At 37.6% G+C, this 15,832-nt stretch overlaps 1 protein-coding gene across 1 annotated transcript; it reads left to right on the top strand.

Annotated features, from left to right (window-relative positions):
* Positions 1–6,134: 6,134 nt before the first annotated feature.
* Positions 6,135–14,145, top strand: LOC122660433 (salicylic acid-binding protein 2-like). Its single transcript, XM_043855741.1, has 3 exons — positions 6,135–6,494; positions 13,469–13,606; positions 13,815–14,145. Exons 1-3 carry the CDS (start codon positions 6,141–6,143, stop codon positions 14,094–14,096), a joined length of 774 nt encoding a protein of 257 aa, XP_043711676.1. The 5' UTR covers positions 6,135–6,140; the 3' UTR covers positions 14,097–14,145.
* The last annotated feature ends 1,687 nt before the right edge of the window (positions 14,146–15,832 follow it).

Genomic DNA, 15,832 nt, shown 5'->3' with positions numbered 1-15,832 from the left:
TCAGCAGTTGTGTATGTAAATAAAACCTTCAATTTGTTGTCTTCGGATTCAATTATAAGCTTAAAAACCGTAGTGACTCTGGTGCACTGTAAAGTTACACAATGGATTTGAATTCAATTACTGATGTTTATAAACAAAAGAAAATATGAATCGTAGCCCCACTAAGGAAAAACAATGTTCTACTTGTTAGGGGTTGCAAGCTTGCCTCCTGGAAGTATATATGATGTCTCATCTGCAAAGCGGATAAGGATAATCTAGCATTATTATATGCAGCGGATAACGAAGAGCCTAGCTGGACAAAATTTTTTGTCGGAGTCCTCAGCTCCATGCCCAATTTTAATAGAAGGGGAATAATGACATAAGGGAAAGAACATGGGAAGGGAAGGGAAGGTGGTGTTGAATTGGATAAAGAGAGGGAGACGGAGACAAGAAGCAGCAAAGCAGGTGGCCGGGGAGAAGGAGAAGGAGAGCGACCGCGTGGAGGAGATCTAGAGCGGTGAGTAGATTCACAGGTGATATAAACCTACACCATCTTAGCCACCCAGACCACCACCACGTAGCAGTCACAGTCAGAGTCACAGCAACATCAGCAGCAGCAGAAGCAGAATCAATCGGTGGAATAATGGTTATGCTTAGGTTAGAAATGTGCATGAAACTAGTGAACTTGGCCATAGATTTCATCTTGGCCTTGTCACAACTGTTGGAGTTGTTGGTATTTGGTCACGACAACTACGCCTACCCACAACATTTGGGCATTCTCCCTTGATCCACACCACTCCACGCCACACCCCCTGGGTGTTTGATCTCCTCACTTGTGCGTTTATTTTCTTCTCCCCATGCCATGAGGCCACGAGGCCATGAGGTCATGGTGCTAAATGTACGTACACACCACCTTGTAATCTAAGGCCAAACAAGTCATCATCTAGTTCTATTTTTTAGTGTCTCGCCTTTGTTGTTCATATTCCTTAATTTGCAACATATTTTGGTCCTTTAGTAACCTCTAACTGTGGAAGGACAGAAATCAGAAACTTTTCCAGAATGAGAGCCGGCTAAACTGTTGATAATTCGAGATATCAAGATGGATGATGTTTGGGGCCAACTAACCCAACATCTTCTCTCTTGAAAGACCGCAAACGAATAGAAATTTTATTCCTCGTTAACAAATTGATGGGACATCCAAGTTAGTATTTGCTTTGTTGTTCTGGAAGTCTTTCTCTTTGAGTTGGTTCTAGTATGTCGTGAGATTTTATTTTTTTTGTGATATTCTCCCTTCATTTTCCTTTTCTTTGGAATAAAAAATATTAGAGTAAATTATTCCCCCCTCCCCTCGATTATGCTCTAATGACAGACCCCTCCCCTAGGTTTTGAGTAATGACTCTCCCCTCCCCTGCATTCCCAAGATTCTATCAACCTTACCCATTCCGTTAAAAAGGGCTGTTAAGTATAGAAAAAGACTATATTGCCCTCTAATCCACTTCTTCTTCCTCCTCCTCCTCCTCCTCCTGCAACTCCAAATCGTATAGAATTGAATTGAATACCGCTAGTACAAACTGCAACGCATCTAGCTATTGCGATTTTAATCCTTCACAAGAAGAGATTCCAGGCCACTTCTCATCCAATGATGGTTCGAGTTTACTGGGTCACGAATTTCGCCATTGTTTGCTTGTTCTCTGTTTCAGCTATCATTCGCCTGAGCTCTGTTCAATGGAAACAGGAACCAGAGTTAAGAACGGACGATGTGTTCTTCATTGTTTATTACCGTTCTCAACGCGTGGTACACAAGGAGCACACGTCTCACATGTATTCCTTTCTATTCTTTATGTAAGTGGATCTGTTTTTATATCTTGCTTTCCACTTTCTTATGTAAATGGATCTGTTATTTTATGTTTCTTTCCACTCCTTCATGTAAGTGGAGCTTTCTTTATTCTCATCCCAACATTAATAGGATTGAACCCCGTAACCTATATATATGTATATATTCTATTCATTGAATAACGAAGACACATAGGAAATATTCAAAAGTTTGATTATTGTTAATATCCCTGTATCTGTTTTTCTTCGCCTCGCCGCCATTAGAGGCTCAACAGGGATTACGACGACAGGAGAAACGAATTTCTGAGTCGGAACCAGATGAAAAATTGGGAGAGCCTTCTTCATTGAGCGACCCGAATGTTAGCCTCTACGCTTCAGCTTCTTCGCTGTCTAGAGCGGTATGGTTTTGGATAAATCCCATGTTCAGTAAAGGTTACAGATCTCCTCTGAAATCGACGATGTGTTATCACTTACCCCTCAACATAGGAAGACAATTTTGTTTCTAATGCTGAAGTCGCACCTAATCTGAAGAAGAGATATAGACAAAGGTCTGTAAGCAGAATTGTCTCACTCTCTGGCTGTCTCAGCAAAAGCAGCTTCTACTTCTGAAATTGTAACTTGATCGTCCTGTTTGACTCTTGACCATCGCCATTACCGTCACTCTAGGGTCCCATTTTACCTCTGATCGAAGCCGAAGCTTCGATTTTCCACTATTACATTCAATTGGAATTTTCTCTCTTCTTCACATCTCTCTCTCTCTCCCCCCCTGTTTTAATCATATACAAGATATGGAAGATGGAAGGCAGTGGAGGGTTTCGAACCTGATCCGTTCCTTGCATCTATATTGAACTGTGTAGTGTGGATCTTCTATTGTCTTTCTTTTGTGCATCCCCATAGCTTTCTCATCATCACCATCAATGGCGTCAGTCTCATTTTGGACCTCGTGAGGGCGGCGGTGGTGGATATAGCTATGGTGGTGACCATGGCCACGAAAGTGGTGGTGGGGGTATTATTGAAATATTACAAATATAAGGGTAGTTTGGGGTTTAAACTAATATAATTAAGGTGATGTCATCACTTAACAACCCTTTTTAACGAAATAGGTACGATTGATAGAATCTTGGGAATGCAGGGGAAGGGAGAGTCATTACTCAAAACCCAGGGGAGGGGTTTGTCATTAGAGTATAATTGAGGGGAGGGAGGAGTAATTTACTCAAAATATTATCTACTAAAAAAAAGAAGGGAGAATTTTCTCTGTGTAGCAGCGTAGCCTGCGCCCAACCACATGGGCAGCCTGTACAAGAGGCAGGGTGATTATTGCATCCACCCCCATGTGCTTGGGCGTAGGCTGCGCTGCAGCACAGAGAACAATACCCCAAAAAGAAAAATGATAAAGATGTGGAGAGACGTGGGAGATTCCATCTTACTTTGCTTGCTTATAGAACCATTTTCGTTGATTGAATTAAGTTTTTGAATTTAATATATGGGAGACCCTGGGAAAGGGGGGGGAGCATGGTCATGGTCCCGTACGTACACGAGGACCAATGAGAGGGGAAGAAAGGTATCTGGTTGACGTGATTTTCACCTTTTATAGGGGGTGAGGTGGTCATTTCATCCCACTATTTTTGAGTATGGATAGTACACTTCCCCCACTCAGAACTTTTCTCCTTAACATAATTATTCCAACACGTTATGCAATGATTAGAATAGCTAGCCTAATTGACATTTAAGATTAAGAAGGGTATTTACCAAAAAAAACTAAAAGAGACTAAGAACTAAGAAGGGTGGTTGTGTAGGAACCTTCTCCATATCTCCCCCGTTACCCGGCGGCACTTCAGCCATGGTTTCTGAATTTGTTTCCTCAATTTTTCCTTTAAAAAATAAAGTAGCCATGTGTGGGACACGGTCCGGGGCTGGCTGGGGAGTGGGGAGGGGGGGGGGTGTTTGGGTGTTTCACGTTTCCCATGTTGGGATCCCACGTGGGACAAGTTCAAAAGTTCAGACTTCAGATATAACGGCAAGGGCAACATAATAATGGGGAAGAGTTCTGTGTGAGCGCAGAAGGTCAATGGGAGTGAAATGGTCATTTTGTTTGTCCTGTGTCTAAGTGTAAGAGTTACGCGTTATATTGAGTTTTTTCTCTTTGTAATTATTTCTTACTTTTTTTCTTATAATTATGTAAACTTACCAGGATGTGAATAGTGGTATTATTATATTCGTATTCAATTATATTTCACGGATTTGAATAATATTTTATTAGTTTTTAGATGGATTCAAATAATTTCTGAATAGTGATTTTTTTAATATGAATTCTCGTAAATGAATATGAATGTGGATTTAATATGAATTTTCGATTAATCCATTACCATCTATACTGTTTTGTTGATAATGGTTAAGATTGAGACTTGAGAATTCACCAACTACCATTTCTTCTACTCTTCTTAGTTTTTGATTTTCTTATATTTTTTATTTCTGATTTTTTTATCTTGTATTTATTTTAATAGATATGTGATTCCATGTATCACTATGCATAAAACAATATATATATAAACCAATAAAAATTCTAGAAAAAAAATCACATTATCTTAATTATAAATATAAGAAAACAATCCGATCAATTAGGTAACTTAATCGGATAGACAAACACAAAGATATAATTCAAACATTTTACTACCGTCGGATTACTAAAGGAAACAGATAATGATCGATCATATAAGGGGATTATCATTTTCGTATCCAATTAATTTTTGGGCAGATTCAGATTCTCCTAAACGGATACGAATACGAATCAAATATGAATTTTCGAATATCCGATAACATCCTTACTCCTCTCTCACAAGTCCAATGCCAGACGGAAACCTAATGAGACATCCAAAGACTGAGCTACAAGACGCGTTTCAGGATGCATGGCGAGCCCCATATAGTACTTGTAACTTGTAAAGTTGTGTACATCATGAACTTCCCGAGGCTGAGTCCGGATTATGGTTTCAAATCTGCCACTAACCTCTTCTCATTTTTTATTCAACTCATTTCCCATAGACCATTCTTTTCTCACTCTCTTTCTCTTCCGATGCTGATCCGATGCAATATCAATTTAATACCGATATGTGTATGGTATCCCCAATTTTGATATTGGAATCGATATCATGATTAGTACCGCATCAGTGTATCAAAAAAATCGGTATCAAGTCGAATTGCCATATCGCAAAATTGTTAAATTGCCGTCATGAAATCATTACACCAAATTATCATATCATCGATGCCATACAAATTATTCATATTGTCAAATCGCCATATCATCAAATCGCCGCCATGGTACTATGACGATTGCAAGGCACTATGATGCTCACCATACTGTTATTGATATTATGTCAATGTCCCATATCACATCGGTATTGATATTGATATCAGTGTCGGCCGATACCTATATGATTAATACTTGATGTTGTGACGGATTTCCCATATTAGACCGGTATTGAATTAGTATCGGCCGAGAGTGATATCATATTTGTACCTGTATCGGTAAAGGTATTGCTGGGAGTAGGGGTGTGAATCGGTCGGTTTAGTCTGGGTTCGGACTGGTTTTTTTGGTTTCGATGTGGCTTTTAGGGAAACCAAAACTGAACCAATAAAGAATTTTCGATTTCGGCTCAATTTCGGTTTCGGTGCAATTTGGGTTTGTGTCAGTTTTGATTTATGATAACGAATTGATAGCAGTTTGGATTTGGTTTGGTACGGGTTTTTTAAAACGGAGTAGGTTCTGTTTGTGCCTATTTTCTTCTCTCTTTTCAACTACATAAAATATTTCATTAGCCCCACACTTGAAAAAGAGATCAATGGAAGAAGCATTCTTACAAATCAATTTCCTTATTTTCATAACTTCATACTCATTGATCTGTAACAATTCCCCTTATAACCATAGATTTGCTCATTAATATTGAAATCAATTCAATTATTCATAACCTTATACTCATAATTTTTTTTACCGTTTTCATTCAGTTTGGTTTTTGGTTTGTTATCGGTCGGTCCGGTGCGATTTAGATTTCAATCGATCCCCTCATATCCTGGTCTCAGACCAATCCAATAAAGATCGATTTGATTCGATCCAATTTTTTTCAATCCATATTGATCGATTTTAACGGTTCGGCCTAGGTTTTGACACCCTTAACGGGAGGAAAGATTGAAATCTGAAGAGAGAGACAAAAATATATATATTTATATATAAAAGTTGTCGCTGGAAGTGGGTACTGAGAAAGGATTGAACTCTGAAGAGAGAGAGACAAATATATATATATATAAAAGTTGTCGCTGGAAGTGGAGAGAGAGAGATGAAACACTTGGTTCTAGTTCATGGTGCCGGTCATGGAGCATGGAGTTGGTACAAGGTTGTGACGTTGTTAAGGTCGGCCGGTCATCGAGTTACTGCATTGGATCTTGGGGGTAGTGGAGTCAACCCCAAGAGGATTGATGAGATGGGTTCGATTTTCGATTACTTGCAGCCATTAATGGAGTTCATGGAATTTCTTCCTAAAGAGGAAAAAGTGATACTGGTTGGTCACAGTCTCGGAGGCTTTGCTATCTCTCTAGCGATGGAGCAATTCCCTGAAAAGATCTCTGTTGCCGTTTTCGTTACTGGATTGATGCCCAACTATACATCACCTCCCTCTGCTGTCTTACAAGAGGTACACTCTTACCACTCTTACCTTCTTCCATTTATGACCCATTTCTTAATTTTTCTCCTTTTTTGATCGGAAAAAGAAAAACCCAGTAATGGATAATCAATCTCATCGGCGGCACCTTTAGAATTGACCCAGATCCCACTTGGATTAGAAAAAGAATTCTAATCTGGCAAGGATTTGATCGGCTGCCGATCCAAAGAGAAGAGGGATTTCGGTATTATTAGCATTTGCCCCATATTAATTAATCTCATTGGACAAGAAGGCTTCCATTTTCTGGTTTGCAGTGGGAAATCGAATCACTCAAGAGTGCTTCTGCTTTTGTTTTGCAGAGACAGATCGCTCTTTCAACGATTGATCTCATCTGACATGAGTTTTTTTTTTTTTAAGAGAGATTTATAAATAAAAAATTGATCTAAAGGCTAGGGTTGTATTCTTCGAAGGATCCGGATCCTCTGTTTACGAGCTGCTCTTGTACACCACTCACACAACAAGGTGGAAAAGACCACCTTATCCCCACTCAGGTAAGGTGCTCAGGCAGGGATAAGGCGGTGAAAACGCCTTACTGTGTGTGGGGTGCACGGTGCAGTAAACAGCTCGGCAGTAGAGGAATTGGACCCCTTTTTAAAAGGGGAAGGGAGCGTGGCCACAGGGCAAATGGAAACCCCACCTCACCAATGAGATGGAGCAAAAACATTTTGGGGGCTGAATTTCCACTTTTCACAGTGGTGAGACGGTCATTCGGCCCTTTGCCCCTCACACAGTGGGGGCATGGGCAGTATTCTCCTCCAGAAAACTTTTCTCTTTTTTGGAACACTTACGTTACAATAGCTTCTGTTGGTCAATATGTTTTTTGGGTCAATAAGGTTACAATAGATGGTTATGGATTATGGACATAAAAGCTTGTTGACGGTTTGTTGCAGACTTCTTTATAAAAAATAAAAAATAAAAAAAAATTTGTTGCAGACTCTTGCCCTAGGATTCTTTTGTCGTCAAGCCAGTCTGTGTTGCAATCAAAGTTCTAAAACTCGGGTTTCGATTAGGTTTCGATCAGCCAGAAAACGAGTTCGTCTCGGTTTCGACCATATCTCTGTCGAAACTTGGACTTTCTCCAGGCTAACTCGAATTTTGGTTTTGAGGCCCAGAAGTTGGTTTTTTGCTCTGATTCTTATTGTGCTGCCTATTTTTGACATTTTAAACTCAATCTATACATTAGTTTCACATAGAGAACACTAAAAATAATACTTGTGGTTTTGATCCAAGTTTGATACTGTATATTGTTCTTGGGCATGGTATCAAATAAGGTTTGACCGGAACATAACTCCTTCAATATAAATGAGATTTAAGCAATCTTGGATTTGTTAGAAAGTTTTGTTTTGATAGCTTTCCAATAAGTCCAAGATTGCTTAAATCTGATTTATATTGAAGGAGTTATGTACCCGTCAAACTTAATTTGGTGTGCGCAAATGCTGTCAAAATCACTCTGAATGAAAATATTTTTTTAGACACCAAAACAAATGAATATTTTACCACACTTTTGGTTTTTAGCAATGTTTTGCCATATTGACATTTATGAAATTTTTAAATTTGAGAAAAACCTCAGCATTAGAAAGTTGAAAATTGCACTTACCGGCGAAAATACAGTTTTTGTTCTTGAACTGGGTGGTTGGCTTTTTTTTTTCTTTTGGAATTTGATTTTTTAACTATTTTTATTGGATTCAAATAGGGGGTATTTGCTTATTTATGAATAATATCTTAAGTAAATGAATGATATTAGACATAACTAAGTGTCTGCCTTGGTTTCTAGCAGTTTTTAGCATAAATACTTGTCTGTCCAAGTTTCGAGCCCAGTTTCTCCTAATTTCGATGGGCATATGTGTCGAAACCACCGAAATATGGTCGAAACCATTGAAACCCGGTCGAATTCAGGGATTTTATAAAATCCTCCTTCAACTCGTCTCAAAAACTTGGGAAATCGAGTTAACTCGATGGTTTCGACAGGTTTCGATCGAGTTTTTGTTCCATGGTTGCAACTTGCAAGTCATAATCCCCATTGTTTTTAAGAGTGTCGTTCTTTTGCACGAACCCACGTGTGAGAGAAAACCACTTACCCCACTTTTGCCATTTACAAAGGGAGGAGAGGTATTAATGGAAACAAAAAGGTCGAGTGGTTATCTCTCACATGTACGTTCAAACTGCACGTATATGATCCATTCTCTATTCTTGTTGGATGCAATCGTCTGATCTTGATTTGTTTTTGATTCTGGTTGATGGCTCTTGGTGTACTGGTCCTATATGCTCTCGGCTCCTTTAGGCAGTTTCGTCTACCCTCCCCTCTATTAGGAGGAGGCTTGTTTTGAGCTCCGTTGAATATAAAATTTTATTCACCCAAAAAAATGGAAAAAATTTGGCTGCAATCCGGTTTGCAACCATGTTCCTGCTGCCTCCAATCGTAGCCGCCAACTTGGAATAATTTCCTTCCTCCTTTGGGTTCACAAATACCCCCTTGGGTTTTAGTATTTTCCAAAATACTCTTAAGGGATTCCAAGTCGACGCATACTATTGGAGCAACAAGAACATGGGTGCAACCCGACAATAACCAAATTTTGTACAAAAAAATGGCTAATATCAAGATCACTAATTAATTTTTACATTAGGTATGGTTATTGTGTCATATATGTTTGTTTCAAAAATCATAATTTAGATATGAATCATCTATTTTTATTGTTTTTCTTATCTAAATCATTTGGTTTGCTCATATTTGGGACAGTGCCTAGTAATAGCTAGGGTATTGGTATCATACATAGATATATGCGGGATGCATGTTCATATCCGAGATGGTATTTAATTAAATTAAATTTTGAAATTTGACTCACGACTGATCTAAATCAGGTCCTTTCTATCCAATAATCAGAATGGACCCATCATCTATCCACATGACATAATATTGTTTTGTAAAATTTAGAAAATAACATACCCCTTTTGACAATAATATTTCACTTTACTTGAGACAAGCCATTTTTTATGCGAAGTATATTTATCTCTCTCTCTCTCTCCCCCCGATGATATCTAGTAGGTGTTCGAACCTAAGGGTGTTAATCGGTTCAGTTGCAATTTGGGTCAAAGTATACTTAACTAAGCCTTATCCCAACTACATGAGGTCAGCTACAAACGTCCTAACCATCCAATCAACTCTATTCAAAGCTTGCTACACGGTTAAGCTATGCATGTCACCACTTTTCCTGAAGTCATTTTAGCTCTAAACCCTAGCTGTTTTAGTTTATTCAATATAAATCAAATAACTCCTCCATATTGGAGCATCTAAAGGCCTCCGTTGTAAATGACCATGTCACATCAAATGGCTTTCTTGCAGCTCATCATGTATTGGAGCTACACTCCCAAATCCACTTTAACTTGTTCATTTCTTATTTAATCCTCCCTAGTTTTACCACACATTCATTTCAACATCTTCATTTAGGCTCAAATTGTGATTTAAGATCTTATAAAAAAAAAATAATAAAAAAAAAAAAATTGTGATTTAAGAAATAAAAACTAAGGAAAATTACATGATTAGCTACTTTTGGGTTTTCATTTACAAAACTGTCCACCCTATGTTTGAGTTAACAAAAATAGACAAAAACAAGTTAAGGTTTACAAAACTGGACAAAATAGTGTCTCTCCCTCCCGCACTTACTTTTTTAGACATTTTTACCCCTGTCATTGCCTTCTCACCCAGGAATCCTTTGTTCCCTGCAACCCTACCCTTGTCCCAGCCACCGCCATTCCCTGCTACCCCAAGTAATAGAGGAAAAAAAAAGAGATTTTTTTTCAGAGGGGAACTGCCGAGGAAGGAAGGAGAGTCACTGTTATAACCACCATTAATGGAAGCCCGAGATGTACTACCTTGCTTGCTCGGGAGCATCTTGAATCTTGTGGTTGCAGGGGAAGAAGAAGAAGAAGAAGAAGAGGACATTAATGTCATTTTACGCTACCAAGGGTATATTAGTCCTAAAATTTCTAAATAACACCTGTTCTTTGTCACTAGCGGGAACCACTAATGGCCTGAATTAATTAACTTACTAAATATTTAGAAAAGTAGGGGAGGTACGTGTAAATAGTGAAGAAAGATGGATGCATCGATAATTAATCGATACCTCAGGGGAGATACGTGTAAATTTCCCAAAAAAAAACCGAAGATGTTAAGAAGTGAATTTTGATTTTGAGAAAATTATCAGATTGTCAGTGACCAAAAAATTAAAAAGAATGCCATTTCTCTGTGATAGATTCTAGTGGCTTTTATTTTTTATATTTTCATAAATTTGGGCATACTTTTAACATAATTATCGTATTTGTTTTGAACTGAAATTTGATGTAGTCTTGTGGTCAGTTCGACCATGGGATGTTAGGTGGTTGGAACTAATGTTGCAAATTTGGATACATCAGATAGACTTGTCCAAATTGCCAAACCCTGATAAATTTTTAAATTTCGATAGGAAACATTAATGTCTAGTTTTGTAAAACTAAACTTGTTTTTGTCTATTTTTGTTAACTCAAACATAGGGTGGACAGTTTTGTAAATGAAAACCCAAAAGTAACTAATCTTGTAATTTTCCCTAAAAACTATTCAAACTAATCTATATGGTTGAAATCCAATAGAAGACATTAGAGAGGGTATACAGACTTCCAAGGCTCTGTATGGTAACGCTTCTGTTTTTTTTTTAGTGCTTTTGGGTCCGGTACACTTTTATGTGTTTCTGTGTTTTTTAAGCATTTTTGGGTCCTGAAATGTTGTATGGTAACCCAGAAAAAAAAATCGTTTATGAAGTTAGAAGAAATAGAAATCTGTATGGGTCGCACTTAATAGAATCGTTTCTGTTGTTTATCAAAAATTACGTGATTGCCACCTACACCATGGTTTTTTTTTTTTTTTTTTTTTTTTTTTCGATAAAAAGAAAAACTTCATTAAACTAAGGAAGGTCATTTGTACATTCCATGCATAACAGGGTAGGGGATGCCAGCGAAACACAAGTCTTAAAAATCACCTATTTTAAGAGATCATGCAAAGGGCATGCCTTCATAAAAATCACCTATTTTCCTCAGACTTAAACTCAACATATAACCATAAACATCATTCTTACCCAATAATAACTCAAAATCTGTAGAATGCAGCCAAAGAACAGCATTATCTAACACTTTATTTTGGGCAAAAAATGTACCCGAGTTACCTACAAAATTTACAAGCAAGAGGTCCCCCAACACTCCCTTCATGATTTGTTCCTTTCTATAAAAGCGCAATTCTTAAAATTCCAGAATCATGTTTTGATGTGCAAGCTTTGCCCAACAATTCTAACACACACACATAATTTGGAAATTTTATTTGGTTGTCACTAATTCTGCAGATATGTGAATCAATTCTAGACCAAAAAACAGAGGATTTTCTTATCTCAACCCCTGGTTTGTTTTGTTGAAGAGCCTGATCGTTGGATCTCTCTCTTGCTTTTTTCCTTCTTCTTTGGAAAGGGTTTTTCTGGCTCATCTGATAGTATGTTTCTTTAGTGGTGTTTGTTTTAAGTTATTGGTATTGATGATTTTCTGTTGCTGTAGTATCTAAGTACCATCAAACTCAATATTAATAAAAATGAAGCATAATACTACTACTAGGACTTGAGATGATTGAATAAACCATTCCAATCCCAACAAAAGTGAGACAGCATTGTGCAACCAAGAAAATGGTTCACCACTTCCATTGAAATTTCTCTTTCTAAGTCTAATGCAAAGCCAAATCTAGGATGATCTAGCCTCACAATACAACCCAATAGAGAATAACTCTAAGCAGATTACTGTGGGATATACCAAAACAGTATACTATCCAGCAGCGTATACCAGAATATTCTCTTCCTTGTAACCTCCACAATAATGCCCAACTCAAATTCAGATATGTAAACACAGCATACAAATCAGTAATGAAACTTGACCTCCCGATTATACTTGTTTAAAGATTCAAATAAAGAAAATCAACAAGTCCAATATTACTACCGAACCAAGATCAGGAATAGAAGAACAAACCTTGAGAGTTTCAGATGATTCTGACGAGCCAATCGAAGATTGAGACTTATAACCAGAATTTTTTCTTGCGTTTGTTGCCAGAAGATGAGGTAGGTTCTTCTCCTTCTCTTCGATTTCTTTTCTTCTTTTGAAACAACAAGTAGGAAGAGATGAGGAGAAGAAGAAAGAAGGAAAAAAAACAAAAAAAAAAAAAAAAACCCAAGAAGAAAGACAAGCTGAAGAAAAGGAAAATGAAAAACGAAAACAAAAAAGCACAAAACTTACCGGAGGAAGGGAGGATGAACTCACCGGAAGAATGAAATCGAGGAACTTTATTCTGCGGCAGAGGTTGAGCGGGATGGAGAATTGCAGAGGTTGATTGCGCTTCTCTTCGCACTAGAGGTTTTCTCGGATTTGCAGAGGTCAAGCGAAGAAGAGCGACGATTGTGAGGTTTTTGGATAAAAAACCAACATTGTTATGTTTAGATGACAAATTACAGTTTTGCCCTCATTAACTTAAGTCGGACTTGTGTTTCTTCAAAAATTGGTAGAAGTGTTTCTACTAAGTAAGAAACACATATTGGTGTTTTGCAAATGTGGGTTGAAAGTGTGTCAAAAGTCCAGTTCGTTTAAAAATCGAATCGAACATATCATTCAGATTTTAGCGTGTTTTTATTCCAAAAAAATGAAAAAACACCAGAAACACTAAAAAAGAACGTTACCATATAGAGTCCATGGCTAACCTGTTTTTTTTAATCACTTTAGTTTGTATAATCGGTTCAATAGCATAACCGTACTAATCAGTTAAAAATTGATGGACTAAACAATTTCATTTTTTAAAATCAAAACCAAACCATTTAATAAAACAGCTTCACTTCTTAGCACAAACATATCCCATTTATGTTAAGAGTGCTTTCTCATTATTTTTCTTCCAGTTCTTTAAAAGGACACCCATGGAATCTGTATTGGATTGCGCGTGTACCTTTGATCGAGGGCCTGAGAATCTTCCCACTTCGGTGATTCTAGGCTCACAATACCTTGCTTCCAACATGTACAATTGCTGCTCATCTGAGGTATTTTAATTAACTAAAACCAATAACTAATTCATATTTGATTGACAAATTAAATTAAGGCAGTGTTTGGTATATATGCATTCTTAGATGATGAAAATAGTTGTTTTTATCATCCAAGAATGCGGAATCGATTTAGAATGCATACCAAACACAGCCTAAGTTAACAAATCTTCTATTTTGATGGGTTAAGTTTCATTTGTCATGATAGGATCTTACGCTGGCTACTATGTTGATTCGTCCAACAAGTTATTTCGTCGAAGATTTGTCGCAAAAACATTTACTTTCGAAGGAGAAATTTGGATCTGTCGATCGATTCTACATTATATGTGATGAAGATAAGGTGATGAAGGAAGATTTCCAACGATGGATGATAGAGAATAATCCAACTGAAGAGGTAAAGGTGATTAAAGGTGCTGACCATATGGTCATGCTTTCAAAGCCACAAGAGCTTTCCTTATGTCTCAAGGAGATAGCTAGTAAATATGATTGATAGTATGTACCTTTGCGAAATAGTAGAATCTTTAAGTCCTTGTGTGCATTTGATGTCAAATTGCAAATTAATTTATGACCAAACAAGTATGGGGACTTCTATTATTGTATTAGTTTTAACAAAACAGTAAATTTTGAATGGTTTTTTCCTCAGTTTATTTTATCACCTATTATTTTTTTTTAATTTTATATTTTTGATAGGTCGGATCAATTTATTGAAAACCAGTTACAAACAAAGGCCAAAAGGGCAACTGAACTGGGCCACAAGGACAAGCCCTTAGACCCGTAGAATCTAAACAGAACTAGAACCAACCTTCCATTACAGATTACCAAAGGAAGCAGAGAACAAGGATAGATTTAAAGAACGGGTTGGGCTAGTTTGGGCTTCGGGCTATAATCGGTTAAAAATCGAGCTATGGGCCTGTTTAAATATAAATGAGCTTTAAACGGTGTAGCCCATTAAAACTGAATATTTTAATTTTACAAAGAGATGTATCATCTTGCCACTTCTTTTCTGTCTTTTCCCATTAAAACTGAATATTCCAACCAATCGAACATGACCGATTCATTAGAAATAGACTGAAATAGTGCAACTCGTGCTAGCCATGTCCCATGATTTAAATTTAAGATAAAAAAATATCATAAAAATATACCCAATGCATCAGGCCCAACCCAATAGAAAATTAATGTCATAAAAATATACTCAATACATCAGGCCCAACCCAACAGAAAGTTAATGTCATAAACAGATTAGGGCCAATAAATCAAACAGGTCCCAAGCCCATAGCAAAGTTTACAAGTTAACGGGTCGGGCAAGGTCGGGTTGTAACCGGTCGGGCTAGATTGGGCCTAGAATCACTCAGTCCTGTCGGGTGTCCGATGGGCTAGAACCCTACACCGAGACCGCCCAGTTCGTAAACGTGCCGGGCCGGGCTGGGCTTTAGTTGGGCGGGCTTTACTGTTTTTTTCTCTCTTCCCTAAACAAGGGGTATGAATGACTTCTTACATTAAGAGGAGAGAGATAAACACATGGGAGCACTGGCGTAATCCACACTCTCCGACATAGTTATTTTTCCCTTCAATGAATATGTTCTCTATCTCATCATTTAAGCATCAGCTGATTTTAGTTTTAGTGAAAAAGATCCCCATGATGACAGTGTTGGGATCCTTTCCCACACCCTGACCATGTGGGTCCCCTTGTTAACGAAATCGTTTCCTATATGATTGGTGTGGTGTGGGAGATTCCTCCAACACTAGCATCGTGGGGAACGAACTCGCTCCCTTAGTTGAAATCCTAAGTCAAAAAACTCTACACATAATAATTTAGATGGTTAGAACAGGCCACTAAAATTTTCATGTGCTTATTTAGGTAGTTCCCCATGCATTCATTTAATCAATTTTAGGGAGAATAGACAATAGTTGAAGAGAGGTTTCAAAACGTGTTATCACCTAAGAATTTTTTTTCCCACAAATTTAATTAGTATAATAGATTTTAAATAGCATATTAAGTTAGTGATAAGTTGATAACTGCTAAGCGTTAACTAAAATCTCCATCGAACCAAACCGGCACGAAAAAACGGTTTGTTCTTCATATAATCCAGGGAATTTTTTTTAAGAACGCACCAATCAGAGAAAGGGGACATGGACCATAGGGAGAGGGAGAGAGACCGCGGGCATAGCCTCCGTCGCCATGTCAGAGAATCTTTATCCTTTGAAGTATTGTTAATATCTCATGGG

This window comes from Telopea speciosissima, chromosome 4 (assembly GCF_018873765.1).
Source record: "Telopea speciosissima isolate NSW1024214 ecotype Mountain lineage chromosome 4, Tspe_v1, whole genome shotgun sequence".
Classification (NCBI taxonomy): domain Eukaryota; kingdom Viridiplantae; phylum Streptophyta; class Magnoliopsida; order Proteales; family Proteaceae; genus Telopea; species Telopea speciosissima.
This window is presented reverse-complemented; position numbering and strand designations above follow the sequence as displayed.